At 55.4% G+C, this 21,107-nt stretch overlaps 1 protein-coding gene across 5 annotated transcripts in view; it reads right to left on the bottom strand.

The window, feature by feature from the left end:
• Cfap99 (cilia and flagella associated protein 99) overlaps positions 1-21,107 on the bottom strand; it is a 47,351-nt gene that overhangs the window by 21,444 nt on the left and 4,800 nt on the right. For 4 of the 5 annotated variants that reach the window (XM_040292800.2, XM_040292798.2, XM_040292799.2 and 1 more), the window contains exons 2-6: positions 17,381-17,507; positions 11,920-12,064; positions 11,089-11,183; positions 7,956-8,068; positions 6,166-6,343 (exon numbers count right to left, since the gene is read on the bottom strand). In XM_040292800.2, coding sequence (XP_040148734.2) covers positions 6,166-6,343; positions 7,956-8,068; positions 11,089-11,183; positions 11,920-12,064; positions 17,381-17,491 — 642 coding nt within the window. In that variant the 5' untranslated portion in view covers positions 17,492-17,507. The remainder of the gene's footprint in view (positions 1-6,165; positions 6,344-7,955; positions 8,069-11,088; positions 11,184-11,919; positions 12,065-17,380; positions 17,508-21,107) is intronic. The other variant, XM_040292801.2, reaches the window with a different exon arrangement.

Here is a 21,107-nt window from a genome sequence, read left to right as displayed (position 1 = left end):
GGGACCCTGGGTGCTGGTCAGGAGGGACATGCTCAGGCCAGGAGTTGGTGTGGGGTTTGGAGTATGGGATGGGGGTGGGCAGAGGCAGAAGTGAGGTCAGCAGCACTGAGGGCACATTGCGGCCTGGATGAGATGGCCAGGATCAGCGGGGAGCAAGATGGGGTGCTGCCAGCTCCCCAGAGTGAGGGAACATACAGACGGTGACTAAGCAGAGGGCTGGGAGAATGTCGTGGACTCCAGAAGAGTGGGTTGCCCCTGAGGGATCCTGCAGTGACCAGGGTGGCCATGGGCACCTCTGGTGGGCTCAGCCATAGGAGGCTGTCCATAACCTGCCAGGAGTCCTGTCCATCAGGAGGCAGGCCAAAGCCAGCCTGGATACCCCTGAACTCCAGACTGCTGAATCCTTGCTCCCACCTCCTTCCTAGTGTCTCACAGGCACCACAGACTCAGCGGTGTCCAGCTGGAGCCCTCGTCTTCCCCCAGCCCTCCCACCCCCAGCCTTGCAGACCTGGATCCTGATGCTATCTTCCCTGAGCCCTGGTCAAGGCCTCAGAGTTATCCTCGAAGGCTATCCTACTCGTACCCATATCCAGTCTTGCCCTTCTGCTTCTCCACGAACAGCCTGTCACCTCCCTCCTCAGCCACGGCCGCTGGAGGGGACTTGTGTTGGCACTGGCCTAATGTGGCATGTGTCCTGAGTCTGTTCCTGCCAGTAGGTGTGTGACTAGCCCGCTGCCTCCCTTCCCTGCCCCTCCTGGATGTCCTCCAACACTTGAGGGAGGAAGACGCTCTCCTGGGGCCTTTGCTCATGGTCTATTCTTTCCTTGACAACCCCTGGCCCACTTGCTCCTTCCAGCCCTTACTACCTGGAGTCACAAATGCTTCAATGTTTCTTGACTCCTTGCCCCATGTAGCTTTCTGCTAAGCACTTGTCACCAGCTGGCATTTTGTCAGGGTCCCAGTGGGAGAGCCAGCTCAGGAAGGCATGGTGCCTGGTGCATCCTAGGCATGCTGTAACTGCTGAACAGGTGAGTGAGTGAATTGGAGAGGCCTTGGCTTGGGAGGCGAAAGGACGTCTGAGAAGGAACAGGGTGGGGGTGGGGGGGTGGGGGAGGCAACTAGAAGGAAGAAGCCTACAGCGCTGCAGGGAAGGCAATGTCCACCAATAGCTTACCACTTGTGTTGAGAGACACAGAAAGAACAGGAACCAGCATGTGGAGGAGCAGGGCAGGAGCTGTGCCAGGTGTGGGGGGGGGGGAGAGGGAGAGAAAGAGGAGCAGAGGGCCCCATGACCTGAGAAAAAGACATGGATCCCTGGAGAGATGGGGTCAGGAATGCTGAAGTCCTGCAGGTGGGGTAACTTGTTTAACAACAAGGTCCCTGATCATCTATCTGCCCATCCATCATCTGCCTGTCTATCTAGCTATCCATCCATCTAACCACCTGTTATGGTTTGGATGTGAGACAGTTAGTGTAGTTAGGTAAATCGGGTCTAATATCGAGTAAAATCAAAGCTCACATGTATTCAGAGAAGAAATGATTAGGTTATAAGAGTCTACTTCAATCATCGAATTAATCCTTGATAGGGATTAACAGTGATAACTGAAGTGGTAGGGTGTGGCTGGAGGAAGTGGGACTTGGGAGTGTGGCTTTGGGGTATGTATTTTGTATCTGGAGAGTAGAAATTCACTCTCTCTGCTTCCTGATCATGATATTGAAGCCAGATTTAAAGTTACATAGTTAGTGTAGTTAGGTAAATCGGGTCTAATACCGAGTGAAATCTAAAATGGAGGCCATGCTGGGAATGACTCAGGGAAAACAGACCAACTCATGGAATGTTTATGAAGTCCTGAAGAGGCCCTAGGCCAAAGTCCACCTCAAAGAAGTGTAAACCAACAGCCCCAACAGATTTGGAAATAGCCCATCCCAGAGAAGTGATAATCCCATCCCAAAAGGTGATAATTAGGCCCACCTGTGTCCCACCCCTCGGGCCTTCCAACCTATAAAAAGGGAAACAACTGCACTTCCACGGATTCCACCTCCTGGGTCCCCTTCTTCCTCCGGAAGAAGTCTTTTCTGCTGTCCTTTAATAAACTTCTAATCTCTACTCTGACCTTGCTTCGGCGTGCTTCTTTGGTGTTATTCTTCAACATCGGGGCAAGAACTCGTCACCGGTCAACAGCGGAAACAATATGAGCTGTTTCCCTTTGCCACAACCTTCCACCATGATGTTCTGCCTCACCTAAAGCCCTGAGGAATGAAGCCAGCCTTCTACGGACTAGGAGCAATGGAACTGGCCTTCTATGGACTAAGACTTCTAAAACTGTGAGCCCCCAAATAAACCTTTCCTACTTTACAGTTGTTTTGGTCGGGTCCTTTAGTCATAGCAACAAAAAAATCTGACTAAAACACCACCCATTCATCATCAATCCATTCATCCAATCTCCATCCATCCATCCACCCATCCTTCTGATCATCCATCCATCCATTCAACAAGTGTTTACTGAGGGTCTGCTCTGAGCCAGTACTATGTTGGTGGCATTAAAACTTAGGACAAATAAAATGGATGAGGTCTGGTGAAAGAAATGGATGAGGGGATGGGGTTGTGGCTCAGCGGTAGAGCACTCGCCTGGAACCTGTGAGGCTCTGAGTTCAATCCTCAGCATCAAATAAACATAAATAAATAATAAAGAGGCTGTGTTGGGCTGGGGATGTGGCTCAAGCGGTAGCGTGCTCGCCTGGCATGTGTGCGGCCCGGGTTCGATCCTCAGCACCACATACCAACAAAGATGTTGTGTCCGCCCAAAACTAAAAAATAAATATTGAAAAATTCTCTCTCTCTCTCTCTCTCTCTCTCCTCTCTCACTCTAACTTAAAAAAAAAATAAAGATGCTGTGTTCAACTACCACTAAACAAATAAATAAATATTTTAAAAAAGAAAGAAAAAGATGATAAGAAGGCCCACAAACTATGAATTAATGCTATAAAGCAAAGGAACTTAGGTAAGTGAGGGACCTAATAGGACTGAGGATTCATAAAACTTCTGGGAAGAGAGATTTTAATGAGACCTGAAGGAAGGTAGGACTGGAACCTCCCCATAGTCCTGTTGGAGGATTAGATTTGATCTGGGAGGCTGAGCACATGGCCAAAGCTTGAGGAGAGCTCAAGGCCAGTCAAGATATCACACCCCTGATGACCAAAACCAGATCAAGGTGAGCCAGATTTATAGATAGGTAGTTATGTAGTTAGGTAAATCAGGTCTAATATGGAGTAAAATCAAGAGTGGAGGGCTGGGGATGTGGCTCAAGCGGTGGGGCGCTCGCCTGGCATGCGTGCGGCCCGGGTTCGATCCTCAGCACCACATACAAACAAAGATGTTGTGTCCGCCCAAAACTAAAAAGTAAATATTAAAAAATTCTCTCTCTCGGGGCTGGGGATGTGGCTCAAGCGGTAGCGCGCTCGCCTGGCATGCGTGTGGCCCGGGTTCGATCCTCAGCACCACATACAAACAAAGATGTTGTGTCCACCAAAAACTAAAAAATAAATATTAAAATAAAAAAAAAATAAAAAATTCTCTCTCTCTAAAAAAAATTAAAAGAAAAAAAAGAGTGGAGGCCATTATAGAAAATGGAGTCCAGGAAACCAGAGCAGCACTAGGGGGAATTGAAAATGTCTCCAAGGCCCTAAACCCATCCCAAGGAAATGTTAATGAAGCAGCTCCCAGCAAACAAGGAGATGCTAATCCAAAAACCCTCCCTGCCCAGATTACTCCTTGGCCCACCGGTCCTCCACCCTTTGGGCCTTCACTGAAAGATAACAGAACAAAGGACAGGAATGCAACAGGAATGCTCCACGGATTCTACCTCTTGGTCCCCTTCTTCTTCTGGGGAGAAGTCTTTTCTACTGTCCTTTAATAAACTTTCCACTCTAAACTTGCCTCAGGGTGCTTCTCTGGTGTTATACTTTAACACTGAGGTAAACAGTGGTAACAAAGGTATGCATGAAACCTGAACTGATCCAGTCAGATTTTTCTAGGGAATTTTTGGCCCAAGATATTCTCTTAAGACCTGGATGGTATAGACTGTGGGTATGAGACATAGATTTTTTAACAACAAAGGAAGTTAGCCCAAAGATGAAGTTGACTTACAGAAGAAACTAGAATAGTGAAAAACCAGCCTCTATCTCAGAGCAAAGCCTGTCCAAGTGAAAGGGCAAAATTTCTAAGCTGCAAGGCCTGAGTTAAAAAGTGAAGGACCAGGTATTGTTAAGTTCCCTGCTACACCCCAAACCTGAAATTCCTGTAGCTGTTAGGACAATACCCAGAACTGCCCAGTAAATATATTCCCCCTGACCCTCTGGTTGTTTAATAACCTAGGACCCTGTGTAGCTTGGCACGTAGGCATTCAGGGCCCAAACCAATCAGTTTGAATGTGTACCCCGCTTAGGAGTGACCAATCACCCCCGCCCGACCTGTTCCCGCAAATGAATGTACTAATCAAGTTTAAGAATTATTGTTGGGCTGGGGATGTGGCTCAAGTGGTAGCGCGCTCGCCTGGCATGCGTGCGGCCCGGGTTCCATCCTCAGCACCACATACAAACAAAGATGTTGTGTCTGCCAAAAACTAAAAAATAAATATTAAAATTCCCTCTCTTTCTCTCTCTAAAAAAGAATTATTGTTCAATTTTCCTGTTCCTCATGATGATTTGTTCTGATGTATGTAAAGCCCCCCCCTGGCCCCGCCCTCCCCCAAAAGTGTACTTAAGCACTGCTTCACCTCTGCTCTGGGCTCTGGGCTGCTCTCCCTTCTTGAGTGAGCAGGGAGCCCCAGTGCGCTGGATTGGATCCTCAATAAACCCCTTCTGCTGATTGCATGAGTCAGTCTCTTGGTGGTCTCTACCTCCGACATTCATGGGACCCTTACACAAGGAAGGGACATGACCTTTGTCCTTGGAAAGACCCACCGAGCATCCTAGGCACATTCCCACCCTGCTAAGTTGTTTATCTACAAATAACAGGAGAGATCTGCTGGGCCAGGTGTCCCTGACTCAGTCAGGCTAGGTGGGGACCCAAAGCAACCCCCTAGCAGCCACCAATCAGCATGAGACAAGGAAATACCTGGGATGCCAGATGACCCTCCCAGTAGTTCATGGTGGTTGATAATGTCTTGGGAAACCACATAGTTCAGCATGAACACCCCTCTTGGCTTAAACCAATCAGTTCAAATGAATCCCCCCTTTGTACTGACCAATCACCCCTACCCAACTTGTTTCCACCAGTGAATGTGCTAATCATGTTTTAGAGTTGTTATTTGATTTTCCCGCGGTGTGTGATGATTTGCTAAGAGATGCTATGATGTATGTGGGGGTCCCTGCCTTCTCCAAAGAATGTATAAAACTGCTGCAAACCCTGGGCTCGGAGCCTCTCAGCGTCACCAGTTGCTGTGTGTGCTCTCTCTCTCGGGGAGGACTGAACTAGCTCGAAATAAACACCTCTTTGCTGTTTACATCCATCTTGGTCTCTGGTGGTCTTTTGGGGGGTCCTGAATTCGAGGATAACAATAGAAGGTCATAGAGAAGCAGAGTTGGAATCCTAATCAAACTATGCCTGAAGGCTATCCTACTCTGGCCATAAGAATCAGCCAATGAGAAGTGTATTGTCTAAGCCAGTTTGAACTATATTTCCCATTACTTGCTGTCAAGAGCATCCTGATGATAAGCCAGAGAGGTGGAAGGGGCGATGGAGAGGCCCTCAGCTGATGAGACAGATGAGGTGTGGAGACAGGCATGACAGATGTTATTGCCTTCCAATGGCCCCAAAAGCAAGTGCACTGTGATCTGCACATGGAGTAGCTAACAGGAAGGGTGGCATATTGCCCTAGGGCTCAATGTGGGCTTCAAACTCCACCTTCAGATAGGTCTGGATAGATACTTCATATTTCACCTCCAGATAGGTCTAGTCCAAGCCTGATAGTTTGGACCCAAGAATGTGGTGATCTCCAGGCCAGAGGGCTGGCTTCTCCATGGGGTTTAGGGGTGTTGGAATGATCCTGGCCTGGTCCAGTACACTCTTGGCCCTGGAGGATCCCAGACTTCCACCAGCCCCCATGGTTTATTCTCCTGGTCCTGGTGGTACAGGCCTGTACCCACTGTACCTGCCCAACTCACTTGTCTTGGCTTGGCCATGGTGGGGACTGGCTCAGGTACCGGAATGGCCCGGGGCCTGGGTGTAGTCAGGTTGAATGCCTTGGGCTCTGTGACCTTGGCCTTGGTCTTGAAGATAGCAGTTTGACTAGCTGACACTCCCTCCAGTTGATCAAGAAGCTCCTGGATCTCTGGCTGCCATCTAGAAGGCAAAAGTGGAGTCCCTGGGTCAACAAGGTGGCCCCGGAATCTGGAGGACCCCCAAGCACTGGGGTTTCCAATAGGCTGAGAGTGGTGAGGGGCCAAAAGCCCTTCTACTTCTCTCAGTCACAGTCTAGGCATACCCCCATGACTTGGTATCAGCACTCCCCTTGCAAGATGAAAGAACAGCCCCAGAGGCACTGATAGGAGGGCATGTGGAGGCCCGGGACATCCCACAGTAGGAAGCTGGGAGGCTCTGTGGACAAGAAGCAGGCGGGACCTAGAGGGAGCTAATCTGGGACAGAGCAGATGGCACAGATGGAGGAAGTCAGGAGCTAGGAAAGGAAGCTGGCAGTGGAAAAGGAACATTCGAGTGGCTCTTTCATGACAGGTGGAGGGAGCTGCAGGAGTCAGGTGGGGCCAGGGCCATATCCCCCGCAGGGAGCCCAACTGTCCTCCACGCAGCCTCCGGAGTGGGTGCTCTGGAGAGGCTGTGGACAGAAGAGTTCTGTTGGGCTGCCCCAAGGTCTAGGCCACCCCTTTCTGTGTTCCACATCCCATGGGCACAGCCTGTGCAGGGTCCTCTCCTGTGGGGCTCTCTGGGAGCAGATGGGGGGCTTGAAGTGGTGCCTGCCTCACCCTGAGAATCAAGGCCACCTTGGGAGGAAGGCTCCTGAAAGGGGTGACAGCAGGCTCGGCCCATGACCCTTGACCCTCAACCTTGGAGCAGGAAGTTTGTGATGGGGCTGGTCCCAGAGTGGGCTGGGGAAGCCTGCAAGCAGCGGGGAAACCAGAGGGACGTCCTCCTGCTTGTGGAGGTCTGTTCTGATGGCCAGCAGCAGGCACCAGCTGGGGCTGGGGAGCTCCCTTGCTGAAGAAGTGATCCTGGGGTCTCCCACAGCTGGGGCCAGGGCCTCCTACACATAGCTCCCATATATGATGGTCTGCCTGCACCAGATGGTCTGCCTGACCCGAGGAAGCAAGGTGACCCGTCCCCAGGCTTTCCCTGGGGAACCCCAGCTGTGTCCTGGTCCCAGTGGGAACTCCCATGGAGGAGCAACTATGCTGACCGTTTTGCCTCAGGTCCTGGCCTGTCACTGCTTTTGCCCCAGGTCTCCTGTGGAGGTAGGGAAGGTGGCAAGAGCAGCTTTGTGGTGGCAGGCCTGAGAGTGGGGCTCGGGGGACACCAGAGAGAGATTTAGGCCTTATTGCATCAGGAGCTGAGCTCTGAGCTCCCCCAACTCCTCCCTGGCCTATACTCTTGGGATCTGCAGAAAGCCCTGATGGACTGGGGACACTGTCACAGACCCCTCAGTGGGTGGGCTCCAGAGCAGAAAGCAGATTCTTGCCATCTGACCTCCATCAGTTGGCTTCCAGCACGGAGGGCCCTGGGTCGGCTGGCTGCAGAACGCCTGTTCCCCAGGCCCAGGCAGGGGAGCACAGGGCTTGGGGCTGCTTGGAACCTCTCACCCTAACACAGAGCACTTTCTGACTCACGGAACTTCTCAGGGCAGGAAGGGGATGAGGTGGCCCCCCCCCTCCCCCCCCCATGAGGCATCTGGAGTGGGGACAGGGTATGTCCAGGCACACCGATACCCTCACAGCTGCCTCACCTCATTAGGGGGTTGATCCAGTTCTCCTTCACATGGGCGGTCTCGTAGACGAGGCTCCATTCGTCCTTGATCCAAGAGCATAGGTTTAAGGGGTTGAAAAAGAACCTGAGGAACTGAGGGAAGAGGGAGTCCTAAGGGGCGGGGCCACTAGGGGCGGAGTCTTGGCCTCCACCCCCACCCCCCACTGGCACCCCAGCACCCTCACCTGCCAGCAGCAGGCAGAGTGTGATGCTCAGGGTCACATGGCACTGCAGGTGGCTAAAGAGACTGTGCCCTCAAGGCAGACCCTGGTCCTGGTAGGGTCCCAGGTAGGGAAGGGGCTCCAGCTCTGTGACTGTCCCAACCCAGCAGGGCGCATTCTCTCCAGAATGGGCTTGTGTGCCCATCAGCTCCTAGGACCCCAAAGGCCCCACAACCCACTTCTGAGTAGGTGGTTGGTGACACACATGGAAAGCTGTCTGCCTTCCAGCCCCTGGCTCCAAAGGCTCTGGAATTCCGGGAGTGGGATTCTGCCATTCTGCCTTACCCTCTCCCCAGGGCATTACCACTGGGTGACCTGGAGAGTCCTCTGCCTGCCCACCTTGGGGAGGTGACTTGTCTCCCCAGACCCTTGTAGCGGGAGGCTGGTCCCAACTGTGGGACTGCGGCTGTTTTCCCTGGCCAGGGCAGGCCCTGCTAGGCCCTTGGATGGCCCAGAACCAGCCAGAACTCCCAGGGTCTGGGGGTTCTGAAGGCCATTCCCCAGCTCCTGGTTCCCAGGTCCAGCTTTGATTCCAGAGGAGATAGGGCTGGTTTAGTTTCTGGGCTGGAGCCGCCTGGGGAGCTGCATGGCTCCTACACAGGACAGACTGTCAGCTGGCCAAGAAGGGCCAAGGTGGCCCTCGGTACTGCTGGGAAGAAGGTGTAGGCCCCATCCTTTCCTGAGGGGCAGCCAGCCTGGGACCCCTGGAGGCCGTTCTGTGGGGGGTGCAAGTCGTTGACTGTCCCCCCACCCGGCTACCACTCTCACTGGGCCCCGCCTCCAGCTCAGGGCCTTGTGCAGTTGAGCTGAGCACTGGAGACCACTCAGTAAAGGTTCCCAGAAAACCAGCCAGGAGGACAGCCCAGGGCCCCAGGGCTATCACAGGGGCCACTGTGTGCCCCAGAAGAACTCTGTGGTGACCAGAACACATGTTGCCCCAGTGTGGGTCCGTGAAGTATAGTCTGGGCCTTGGGAGCAGGAAGCGTATTGGGGAGGTAGCCCAGGAAATTCAAGGGTGACAGAGGGACAGCAGTGAGCAAGGCTTTAGGTACACTGCTGCCTCCAAAGCAGGAGCCCCAGCACAGCCACCTCCCCTCACCAGCCTCCTGCCCTGCTTGGCTCAGGCCTTCTCCACACAGAGGCAACTCAAGATCCTCCCCAGCCCTCCAGCTGCCCCTCTTGGTCATCTGCTCACCCCATCACTCACACTAGTGGCCTCCTTCACCTACCCTGCCTGCAGGGCCTCTGGGCCTTTGCCTGTGGCCACTGCCCCTCACACTCTCCATTCTTCTTCTGGCTGTCAGTCATGATGCTACTCTACACCCAAAGGGGGCAGTTGGCCCCTGCACTGGGCCCCTGTGGTGGTCATCTCCTCCTTGCTGGCCTGCCTCCATTTGGGCACGCCCTATTGGTCCCATCCAGGCTTCCTGGGACTGTCCCCCCACCCGGCTACCACTCTCACTGGGCCCCTGCTGGGGCGGGCTGGTTTTGGTATGTCTGAGGCAGTCCTCTAGCTCTCGGGTGGATTCAGTCAGCATGTGGGGAGGGGCTGGCAGGAACATTGGCCCCCTCCTCGAGCATCCCAAGGCCACTCCTCCCAGAAGTGGTGGGTAACATCTGGGGAGGCCATGGGAGAGCCAGCCTGGGCACACTACCACTTCTGACCACAGCAGTGATGGCATTCCAGAGGGGTCATCCTGTCTTTTAGGCCCCTTTCGTGTCTTCCTGGAGCCCTGAGGTGGCTAGGGGGGCCAGGCATCAGCCAAGGGCGACCGCTGGATCTGTAGCTTCTCGGTCCCCTGGGAATCCACATGGGGCTGTCTGGGCTGGTCAGTGACCAGCACCAGGAGTGTGATGTGTGGCCTGCACTGGTGCCTCTGCTGTCACCACCACAGGGCCCAGGGCCAGATGAGGATGGACCTTGCTTGGCATCACCAGGGTCCAGCATGGGCAGTGGACATCAGCCAAGCACAGGTCCTCTAGCTGGGCAAGCTGCCCTGGCCAGCCTCAAGCATTTCTCGGAAAACAGTCCCTTCATAAAAATGAAACCCCTTGCTTAGGAAAACTACAAATATTTATTCATCATAAGCTCCTCGTGTTTACATGTGAGCAGGAAAATGTCCTGGACAGACCAAATGCCAGCTGCTGCCCCTCATTTCTCCTTCATCAGTTAGATAGTCAAGATGCTGTGTGAGCAGGTATTCTGGGTCACTGTGGCTGTGGATCTTGTGGGCACTGCTGCTCCAGTCTCCCATTCCCCAGCACTCCTGGTCCTGCAGCCTCTCTCTCAATCTTCTCCAGGAAGCCATTCCCATGCCAGTGACCAAGCCAGTGGCTAACAGAATGTGCTCACTACTCATGTGCTGTGTGACACCAGTTGAACACTTAACCTCTCTGTCCCCATTGCCTTAAGTGAGGGATGTAGGAGCAGCCCCATAGGATGGTGTGAGGGTGAAGCAAGAACAACACTGTGGGCTGCTCAGGAAGCCTGGCCCACAGGGAAGGTGCACTGAATGTCCTATAGAAACGTGGGCAGTGGACAGGCAGGCAGGCAGCAGGCACCTGGGATCCCTTCTGGCAGCAGCAGTATGTGGTCTTGGAGGGAGGGGAGGCTGTGCAGGGCCTAGCGTTTGCTCAGGAGGTGGAGAAGCCCCAGGAGGCTCCAGAGGCCCAGCTGACCCCAGGGCTTCTCCTTGCCCTGGCTTATCACTAACAGTGCAAGGTACCACCCACCAGAACATAGGAGCACAATCAAATCTTCCTGCAGCAATGAGCCCATTCTCCCCAGAAGTGACCAGAACAACCCACCAGAGTTCCTCTCATTGAAAGAAACCTGGAGGTGCTCCCAGGGGACCAGCGGCCTCCCTTGGCAGCAGCCATCCTGGGGCTCACCTTGCAGGTCTTGCGTGTGGGCTGGGACTTGATGATGCTGCAGAAGAGCTGGAAGCCGAGCTCATCCAGCTGGAACGTGGCCAGGTAGCACAGCACTGCAGAGGGGGTGCAGCGTGAGGGTGCGGCTGCAGAATTGCCAGAGGGAGGCCTCCCAGGCACACCCTGCCCACCCTGCCCAGGACACACACCCAGCTCCTGCTGAAGGTCCCAGGATGGACATCCCCAGACAACAAGGAGCGAGGTCTTAGAGTGGCCGTGGTTTGCCGCCACTGTGTTGTCCCATTTGATCAGTTCTCAGAGGTTCCTCTGAGGGATAGATGGTGTCACCTGACCTTGCAGCCTCCCCCATGGCCTCCCACCAGGACTGGGCAGCCCCCACCCCTCCCTGAGTGTGCACAAGGGCCAGCCTGCACCAGGAAAGGCAGAGGCCAGAGGTGCCTGTGTTTAATGACTCAGCGAGGTCCAGACTGTGGCCTAGGGCCTGCTCCAAGGCCTCAGGGTCAGGGGTCAGGAGTGGCCCAGGAAAGGCGCCAGGCTTGCCCAGTCACCTTCCCTTGGGGGGCCAGACTCCTCTGACCCTGTCGTGAGCCTGAATCTCAGCGTCCCCATCTATGAAGTGAGGAGTCACGCCACCCTGGTCCACCCTCTCACAGATCACCATGAGTCTCAGTGAGGACATAGGTTTTGGTGGAACTGCAGCAGGAGCCTCTGCAGCCTAAGAGCAGCCCCTGGCTCCCTTGGTGGCTCTGCTGAGGTCTGACCACCCCTTCAGCCCCTGGTTCTGGAGTGGCAGCAGCCTGGGGCTTAGGGACAGGTGGGATGGGCACCCACCCTGGAAGAGGCTGTAGTCAGCCCAGAGGCAGAGTCGGCCATCCCGTACGTAGAAGGCGTCTACCACGATGGTCAGCAACTTCCAGTATTCAAGACAGCCGGACAGGACCTCCATCACGAACGCCTGCTTCAGGGGGCTCAGGGCCTGGAGGGCAAACAGCCAGGTGGGTAGCAGCTGGGGGGGGGCAAGGCGGGGCAGGGCTGAGGTAGACTAGGGGAATGATCAGCGTGGTGGAGACAAGCCCAGGGGACCTCCCTCACTGAGGACAGGGAGGTCCAGAGTCAGGCAGGATGGTGGCTTCATGGCACCTGCATATGCCCAGTGCCCCTGGATGGGACGTTTGTGTCTTGTGCATCTTACCACAGTAACTTAGCAAGTGGGCTCAGGCCAGGTCCCAGACACAGGGATGAAGACAAGAGGTGAGGGGAGTGCCAGCAGGAAAGCCTGCAAGACCAGTGGGTCCCCGCGCAGCCCCTGTGGCCCCAGGGCCACAATCCCATTCGCCCTTGGAACATTCTGGGTTGTGGCCTGTGCAGGACGCACGTTAATTATTCAATAAGAAAAGAAGGTTTCCAAATTAAGTTCTGAGAAGTTTTTCAATTTTTGAAGGTGGCAGGAAATGAAGGGTCTGACGTCTCCAGCCAGCATGGGAAGGGCTGGTGCAGACAGATGCTTAGCCTTTCCCCAAACAGTTCAGAAATGGGTTGAGAGAGTCTTGTTTTCCAGAACTTTCAGCTCAATGAGGGCGTTTCCAGGAATCTAAGGAGGCTGTCGGCAGGCACACAGGTGCTTCCAGAGCCATGCACTGTAGATGTGGAAATGGGACTAGCCAGACTTCAGCCTCTCCAGGCCCTGGAGACAGATGAGAGTAGGGTGGTGACCCCTGGGGGTGAGGCATGGAGAGACAAGGGGACACATCCCTGCAGTTGGCATGCGCTCCTTTGGTAACAACTTCAAAATTACTGCCAGGCTTTGCTCCAGCCAGTTCCCTCTTTCAGCAGGCCCTGCAGCCTCAAAACCTTCCGGAAGAGCTGAGCCAAGGAGGCCTCAGAGCCGCAGCAGAGCAAGAGCCCGACACTGTGGCTCACGGCTGTTACCCAGGATGAGCTTTCTTTTACTGCTTTTTTTTCTTCTGTGGTGCTGGGATGGCCCCCGGGGCCTGGACAAGTCATCTCTGCTTGCTTCAGTTCCCACTGCCTGTCTCCCTGAGGACGGGCTGAGCCTCTGGTGTCCCAGACACAGGAATGAAGACCCTCCTCTTCCTCATTCAACAGAGGCAGCAGATGCCCTGGGAGGTTATCAATTGTCCCCTCTAGTTACAAGGTCACTGGACACACCTGTGAGTACAGGCAGGGCTGCTGAGCTGGCTCTCATTTCAGCCACCAGCCTCTGTCCCCCTCCCCTCTGGCTTCCCTGACTGCAGGCTGCACCCACACCAGAGGGCACCACCCCTGCTGGGTCCCAGGAAGCCCAGGTCCTGGGCCTAGGAGTCAGAGGGTGATGAGTCATCTGTGCTGAGGGCTGGGTGACTCTCAGGACTCTGGACAACTTCTTCTGGTCTCTGGGGCTAAGATAATAGGGATTCTTTCTCTCATTAGTTACGAGTGTGTTCGGGATGTGTGACAATGTCTTTTTAATAAGAGCAGGTGTAGGCTCTGACGCCATCAGCCCTGGGCAAGGTAGGCCTGGCAGAGAGGCATCGGGCAGAGGACCTTGCAGATGCAGGGCTAAGTGGGACGAGGCAGTGCCAGTAAATGGCACCTGGGTCCATGTGCCAGGCTGGGCCAGAGGCCAGGTCCTTGCAACTCGGGAAGGACAACCATGCTGGGCTTGCAGCTCCCAGGACAATGGTGTTCACAGAGACAGACTGATCCTGGAACTGGGAATGGGGTGAGAGGTTGCTGAGCACTCAGCCCTGGCCTGGGTTCTGGGTCTGGACAGGTAGGCTCCCTTGCCCAGGAGTCAGGGCAAGGCCTCAACTGCACTAAAGAGGTCTTGATTCCCAGCCAGGCTGTCACTGAGACCATGAGACATGGGTTGTGGCCACCAAAATTTGGGGCTTTGGTAAGTCCCCACCCAGGGAAATCAGTCAGCAATGACAGCTGTCCCAAGGGCAGGGGAACCAGAGGTCCAGATCCCTGCAGCTTCACAGTCACCAGGCCTCCTGTAGGAGTCACTCTGGGTCTGTGGAGCTAGCCCAGGGCCAGGCAGGACAGGGCCTGGTGCTAATCAACCACAGCTCAGGACTTGTAAGCCCTATTACCAAGACCTATCAGTCAGAGATGCAGACAGACAGGTCAGGAGCCAAGGCAAAGAAACTCAGGCTGCCGGATGCCACCCAGAACCATCAGTCCTCAGACTTCCCCAGTCTAGTGGGCCTCAGGCCCACTTCTCCCCCAGTCCTGGGCCCAGCACTCCCGCAGGAGCTCTGGGTGGTTCTGAGGCCCCATCTGTTCCCAGTCTGCCCCTCTGTCACAGGCCTCCAGTAGGAGGCGGATTTCCTGGGGCTATTGCAGCAAATGACCACAAACAGGGTGTTGGAGACAGAGAACAGCCTCTCATGGCTCTGGAGGCCCAGTCTGGAGTGGAGGTGCACCAGAGGAACACCTATGCACCGTCCCTCCTAGCAGGGTCACGGGTCTCGATGCTTGGTGACTGATGTCTGCCTCCCTCAGATCACAGCCTTCTTTCCCACCTCTGGATTACCATGTGCTCTTTTCCCTGTGCCTGTGTCCACACTCTCTCCTCCTCCAACGCCATCCTCATGGTTAAGGCCCATCCTAAATTGAGGAGCCCTCATCCGCAGGCTTCAGCTCACTCACACTCATGTAGACTGCAGGCCTGTGACACATCTGGGGCACAGCCCAGCCTTCCACGTGCCCTTCATCAGACTCCACCTGTTGGTTTCTGTGTTGTATGACTTTCCGGCAGGTGGTGATCTGCAGCCCTGGCCTGAGGAAGTCGGTGTATTACAGCTGAGATGAAAGCGAGTTGTCCAAACTGGGTCAGTCTCCAAGGCCCCATTCCACTTTGACTTCAGAGGGACGTTTTGCAGTGAGCAAAAGGGCCAGGGTCTGTGAGGCAGGTGCTGCTCCGCCACCCGTGTGAACGCCAGTGCCGGCCTCAGAGGTGCAGGGCCAGTGCCCCAGGCTGCGCCAGCTGCACTCACTGCTGCAGGTCTGCAGGATGGTGTCGGGGTGCTAGGATCCCCAGGGAAAGGCACACACATGGGTCACACATGACTCAAGGACCAGGACCAACCCCAGGCTGTTGCTGTGACTCACGCTCCTGCCTGGCACTCAAGAAGCGAAAACAGTAGCTCTCCCTTTCTTGCTTGAAGAACCAGCCCGCTCTCCCCACTGTAGGCTGAGGCAGGTGACCAGGAGGGGGAACGGTCAGTGTTAGGAACAGCTGGAAACCAGTGTGGCCAGAGCAGTGGGCATGGGGCTCAGAGAGGGTCAGGGCTGGAGGAAGGGCTGGGAGCAGGCCAGATGACCAAGCCTCCTGAGGACCCTGACAACCAGAGGCCAGAGCCCAGAAGGAGCAGTGCCGGGCTCCAGGGGCACGTTGCAGAGTGGGGTAACTGTGCCAGGCTGGACCTACAGGTTCCGTGACAAGGAGGTCGGGGGTAGGGCCTGGAGCTGCCAGCGGAGAGTGGGGAGAGACTGCCTGGAGGTGCTGTGCTTCGCCGTCTGACCTACAAGACCTGATGGACATGGACTCGCCCTTGTGGTCGTGTTTAGGTGGAACCCTGGAGAGGGCATGTGCTCTGCCTCTTCTCCTTCCTGGATTCTGCCACAGGATGAGGGCCCTCAACAGATGCCAGCATCTTTATCAATCTTAGACTTCCCAGGCTCCCCTGACTGGGAGAAATACATTCTGTCACACATAAATTACCGAGCCTCAGACATTCTGTTATAGTAGCACACAGACTGGGACAGAAGCTTGAGGGACATGGGACGAGCCCCAGACAATGGGCAGGTAGTCTTGGTGGAAAGGGAGGTGCCAACAGGAGCTGCAGGAACTTGGGATCCAGAGGCCTTTGTTGCTGAAAGAAGGAGAGAGGGAGCTGCTAAAGCCAGGCCCTGGAGCAGGTGGGTCCAGGTCACGGGTCTAGGTGACAGGCCATGGGCTGGCTTCCAGGGCAAGATTCTGGGCAAGGGGATCCAGCTCTGTGTAGGGAAGAAGTTGGGCCAAGCTGTGCAAGGGCTTCCCCAGTTCTGACCCTTGCTGTTTTCGTTGTGTCCCCGAAATGATGAGGTTGTTAGAGAAAGAGCAGGAAGCAAGGAGGTGCTGAGGTGGGGAGGAGGCCCAGTGCCCTCTAGGGCCTCCGTCCTTGCTCACTGCAGCCCCAGCTGGAGGAAGGACTCTTCCAGAAGCTGGGGAGCAGGAGTCAGAGGTTCTAAGCTTTCTCTCCCATGACAGGTCTTGGCCCCCAGTCCCTGCAGCCTTTGCCCACACCTTCCTGCCTCTGGGCTTTTTGGATGCTACCCAAGGGCAGGTCTCTCAGTAGGAGATACCGGTGCAGGTAATGGGTTGGGGTGTGGCCAGGGACACTTCCCTGGGGCCGTGGCAGTAACAGCCTACTGAGGCCATTTCAAACAAGAGCAGCAACCAGCAGCATGCAGCAAGATTGCTTAGTTAGTAAAGGCCCGCTTTTGCTCATGCAGCAAGATTGCCTAGTTCTTCCTGCCCCCTCACCACTAATGCACTTCTGACAACACCACCCTTCAAGGGTGGGTGCTTCCTGGGTGGGATGGGGGAGCACCCATGTGACAGTCCCCCAGCTCTTCCCCTGGCACCTGCCCTTGATGACATGGGGTCAGAGACCGCCTATGGGGGATAGGGATCAGATGACAGGGAGGGTCCTTGTGGGATAAGGTGCTGGGGTGGCAGGTGATGCTGAAGCGAGGCAGACTGAGGACTATGGGCTTCTCCTCTCCCAAGCCCAGGTTTTACATCCCAGGGGTCCAGTTTCTGGACAGGAACTAGGGAGAGATGGAAAAGGATCCCTGGGGTGGGGGCAGGAGCTGAGGCGTAGGTGGCCAGCCTCAAGGTGTGAGCAGAAAGATGAAGGAGGTGGGGGGATATCAGTGGCTCCCCAAGGCCTCAGTGCCTTGGTCTACCCCTGACTCTGCTGGAGGTCCCTGGCCACTTGCTGCCACTGTGAAGACAGCTATAGACCCTCCAAACTAGGGGTGGGTGTGCAGGGGCTCAGGGATCCCTCTTCTTATCTGTGTTGATGACAGAACTAGGTAGGGACATGATCCAGAGTTAGGCGTCTCCCCACATAGTCCAGTGTAATGTACACCTGGGTGCTGGACACACTGGGAGGGAGACTCGCCTTGGGGCCCCTCCTGGTAGGCAGGAGGCCTTTGTTAGGCATGGACTTGATAAGCCCATGAGAGGGAAATGCCAGTGACTCAGCCTCCCAGAAGTCCAGGGCTGCCCTGACCCTACCTGCAGAGAGGAGGATGCAGCCTCCAGGAACTGGTCGGGACTGTCCTTCTCAGGCTTAAACTTGTCCAGTTGCTCTATCACGACATCGATGCATTTTCCATAGTAGGCCATCTTCCTGAGAAGGACCCTAAAAATAAAACATCATGGGTCACCTTCTTTGCAACTTCTAGGTGGCTAGTGTGACTGGGCAGAAGTGGCTGCAGGACCCTTACCAGCACTGATGGAAGTCCACCAGGCTGCTAGGGACCTTGAGCAATGAGGCCTGTTGATGCTAGTGGGGACCCTGGCTCAGGTCACCTGAGACCAGTTCCTGGAAAGTCCTTTTCAGGTCTCTGCTGCCCCAGTGGCCGGTGTTGGTGTGGTTGCTCCCAGGTCACCACCACTCACTAGAGCCCAAGCCCACTCCTCCTTGTACCCTGAGGCTCCCAGGCTTGTCCCAAGGCCAAACTGCAGATGGGGGCCAGCCCTGGGAATGACTCAGGCCAAGAACAGGCCTTAGTCCAGCCTGGAAGGGTGGCTGCTTACTTGGCAGGCCCTGATCAGAGCAGGTGACCAAATCATAAAAGGCTATGGCAAGGAGCAGCCTGGGGTTCCTAGTTCCAACACCACCATTCTAAACACGAGGCACCCGAGACTCAGAGAGGATGCACAGCTGCTAAGGGGCCAGGTCTTGAGGGTGCTGAGCAGCCAGGCTGGCCTGGGGTTGCTCCCAGGGTGTCCTGGGAGGAGAGGCTCAAGGTGAGGCCAAGCCCTAGGAGCTGGCTCTACTGACTGCAGGTGGCCCCAGCTGTCCTCAGAGGAGGTGGACCTTGTTAGTAAAGGCCTGCTTTTGCCCATGCAGCAAGATTGCTTGGGCTTCAGTGGGACTGCTCAGGAGCTGAGCAGTAGCCAGGCCACTCCTGGGACTCCCTTCCCACCAACCCCTTTTCTCGTTCCATGATTGAGTGGCCACTGGGAGTGGTGGGCGGGGTGCAGGGCCACCCTTGGCAAAGCTGGGTTGCTGATGCTCTGGGGACAATGGGGGCAAATCTTCTCCACTGGCCAGTGAACAGGAGCAGCCCCAGACTTAGACCCTCCAGGCTGTCAACTGACTGGAAAAGCAGAGTTGGAGGGCCTTCAGTGAGATGGTCAATCCCAGCCAAGACCACCAGGAGTTGACTTCCCTCTCCTGCCCCCAGGAAGATGCAGAAGGCAGGAGAAAGGCACGTTGAAAATTAAGTAACAATCCCAAAATGTCAAATTCCATTTACTAGGAGATCAAGGAAGAGGAGAGAAATAAGATAAGAAATGCCAGGAATTGAAGAATGGGTTCTCTAGCAGAAGAGGACATGCTGAGTGCCCAGAACAATGAAGGAGCTAAGAAATGTCAAATCAGGGAGTCCCCAGTGCTTTCAGCCTAGGCCAGGGCTGCAGAGTAGCCTCAGGCTTTGGTGACTGCCAGCCTTCAGGACACAAGGCCCTGAATATCCCCAGGAGCAAGCCCAGGGAGGACAGATGTGGGTCCCGGATGCTGGGCCTGAACCCAAGGAAGCACCATGGTGGGGGACTTGGGGAAGGAGATACAGGTGACCCCAGGGGGATATAGGTGGCAGAAGAGGGATGCAGAGCAGAAGGTCAGGCTTGGGGGCTGTCTCTAAGAGGATCCTGGATGCTCCTTGGGTGGGGGGTGTCACTGAGCACTCAGGGAAAGACACACAGATGCCTTATTGCCCAGGGCTGCACTCCAGTCCCTGCGCCTGGCCTGACTTGGGACTGTGTGCTTTGGGCTGCTCTGGGTCCTAACCCTGACTCTGCACATGCATAGAAGCCAGCACGAGCCTCTCTCTAATCATGTCAGAGGAGCAGAATTTAGAAATCAGCAGAAATTGACTTGAAGCTTTGGTGCCAAGAACAGGCCCTGGAGACCAGGTCCTGGAAAGAGAAGCCAGTGAGCTCCTTGGGTGCCCAATGAGCCAGCCACTGGTACCAGCAGGATGCTGACCCACCCTGGCTTGCCATGTCAGGCGCCGGGTTACCTTCCCTGTGTCTAGAGACTGCAGGGCAGCCTCCATGTGGATTCCTGTGGGCGGGAGCAGCCCTGATGATGGAGGAACAGGGAGACACAGTGGCACTCTGGATGGGGTGCCAGATTAAATTGTTAAACATGCACTCCGCAGACACCGGGATGTCATTCCAGTCAGGTGTAGCCCCAGGCAAGACAAAACATTTGTGGGAGGCCACCCTGTTCCCTCTGCTGGTCCTCCTGTCCTCCACAGCCTGCCTCCCTGAGACCTTCATGGAGCTGGTCCCACCTCACCCTCTCCAGGGAGCAGGAAACCTCTGCTCACTCAAAGGCTGCGCAGCAGGAGAAGGCAACCCCCCTTTGCCTACCAGGGTCCTCTCGCTTTCTTTGGAACTCAGGTCACTTAGTAAGTCCCCTTGCTGCAGGAGTGAGCAGAAAGACCAGTGAGGGCCTGCTCTTTGCTCCCCCTTCTGTGATGGGTTTGGAGCTGAATTCTGTGTCCTGTCCTTGGTTGGGTTTTGTCGTTGCTGTTGTGGGGTTTTTTTTCCTCCTTGGGATCAAACCCAGGATCTTTCATATGCCAGGCAAGTGTTCCATACTGAGTGACACCTTAGCCTTGGAGTCTCCTTGGAAGGGTCTGAGTAGCTCAGGCACCCAGCTTGGTAGGGATGGGTCAGGGCTTGTCCTTAGTCTCAGGCCCAGACCAGTCTTGGTGACACAGGTGGATCTGAGCAGCTGTCACATGGCCATGAGGGGGAATGTCTAGCTTGCTGAGCCCACTTTCCTGAGAGTGCTTATGGGGTTGAAACCTGTGGTTTTCCCTCCAGGCACCATTAGGAACCAGAAGAGAGGGAGCTCAGCAGATCATCAGTCCTGGCCCTGTCTTCACCACGGTCACCCACAATGGGACACTCTTTAAAACTCCGTAGCACAATGGGGTTCTTGAGGGGTACAGTGGGGTGGACCTGCCATTTACCTGGAGAACACAGAGCAGGGATAAGGACAGGCACTGGCTGGGCACTGAGGGGTTTGAGTTTTGTCCCTTGGGTGGGGTCTGCCTCACCAACTATGAACAGGAGAATCACTCATACTGGGGGTTCTTTCAGACATGATCCTTAGGAGAGGGACAGGGCCACTTGTGGAGCAGGAAGCAAAAGGAAGCACCCTGCCTACAGCTCAAGGGTGGGCTGTGCCCATCCTGTAACTGGGAGGACAGGCCAGCACCTGTAGCTGTGTGGATGGATGCAGGCAGGGAGGAGGCAGCCAGGGAGGTCCAGTGGAGGCTGTGCACTCCTCCTGGAGGGCTCAGTCCTGGGCAAAGACAAACGCATAGTGTCTCTGTGCCCTAGACTCTCAGGGTGGGGGAGGAAAATGGGTAGGGTTAAGGACAGGAGAGGCCCACATACCTGGAAGGGATGAGGGAGATGTGGGTTTATGGGGGCCTTTGTGATGACTGAACCAGGGGATCTGGTGCCCAAAGCTTGGGCCCAGAGTCCCTTTCCTGAGACCTGCACCTACCATGGCAAGTGCCCTGATGCCAGGTCCTAGGCATGGTTCCTGAAGCCCCCTCAGGTGGGTTCCTGCCCAGCCTGCCCTTGTCCTGTTGATCTTTTCCTGCCGTTGACCCTAGCCCTGCAGGGCCTGCACCCTCATGAGCTGGCATAGTTCGCGGGCCCTCATTCCACTTTTGCTTGCTCCTCAGTGGAAAACAACCCAGGCAGCCCT

This window comes from Ictidomys tridecemlineatus, chromosome 9 (genome assembly GCF_052094955.1).
Source record: "Ictidomys tridecemlineatus isolate mIctTri1 chromosome 9, mIctTri1.hap1, whole genome shotgun sequence".
NCBI classification, from domain to species: domain Eukaryota; kingdom Metazoa; phylum Chordata; class Mammalia; order Rodentia; family Sciuridae; genus Ictidomys; species Ictidomys tridecemlineatus.
Note: the sequence above shows the minus strand (reverse complement) of the source record. Positions and strands in the feature narration are given on the sequence as shown.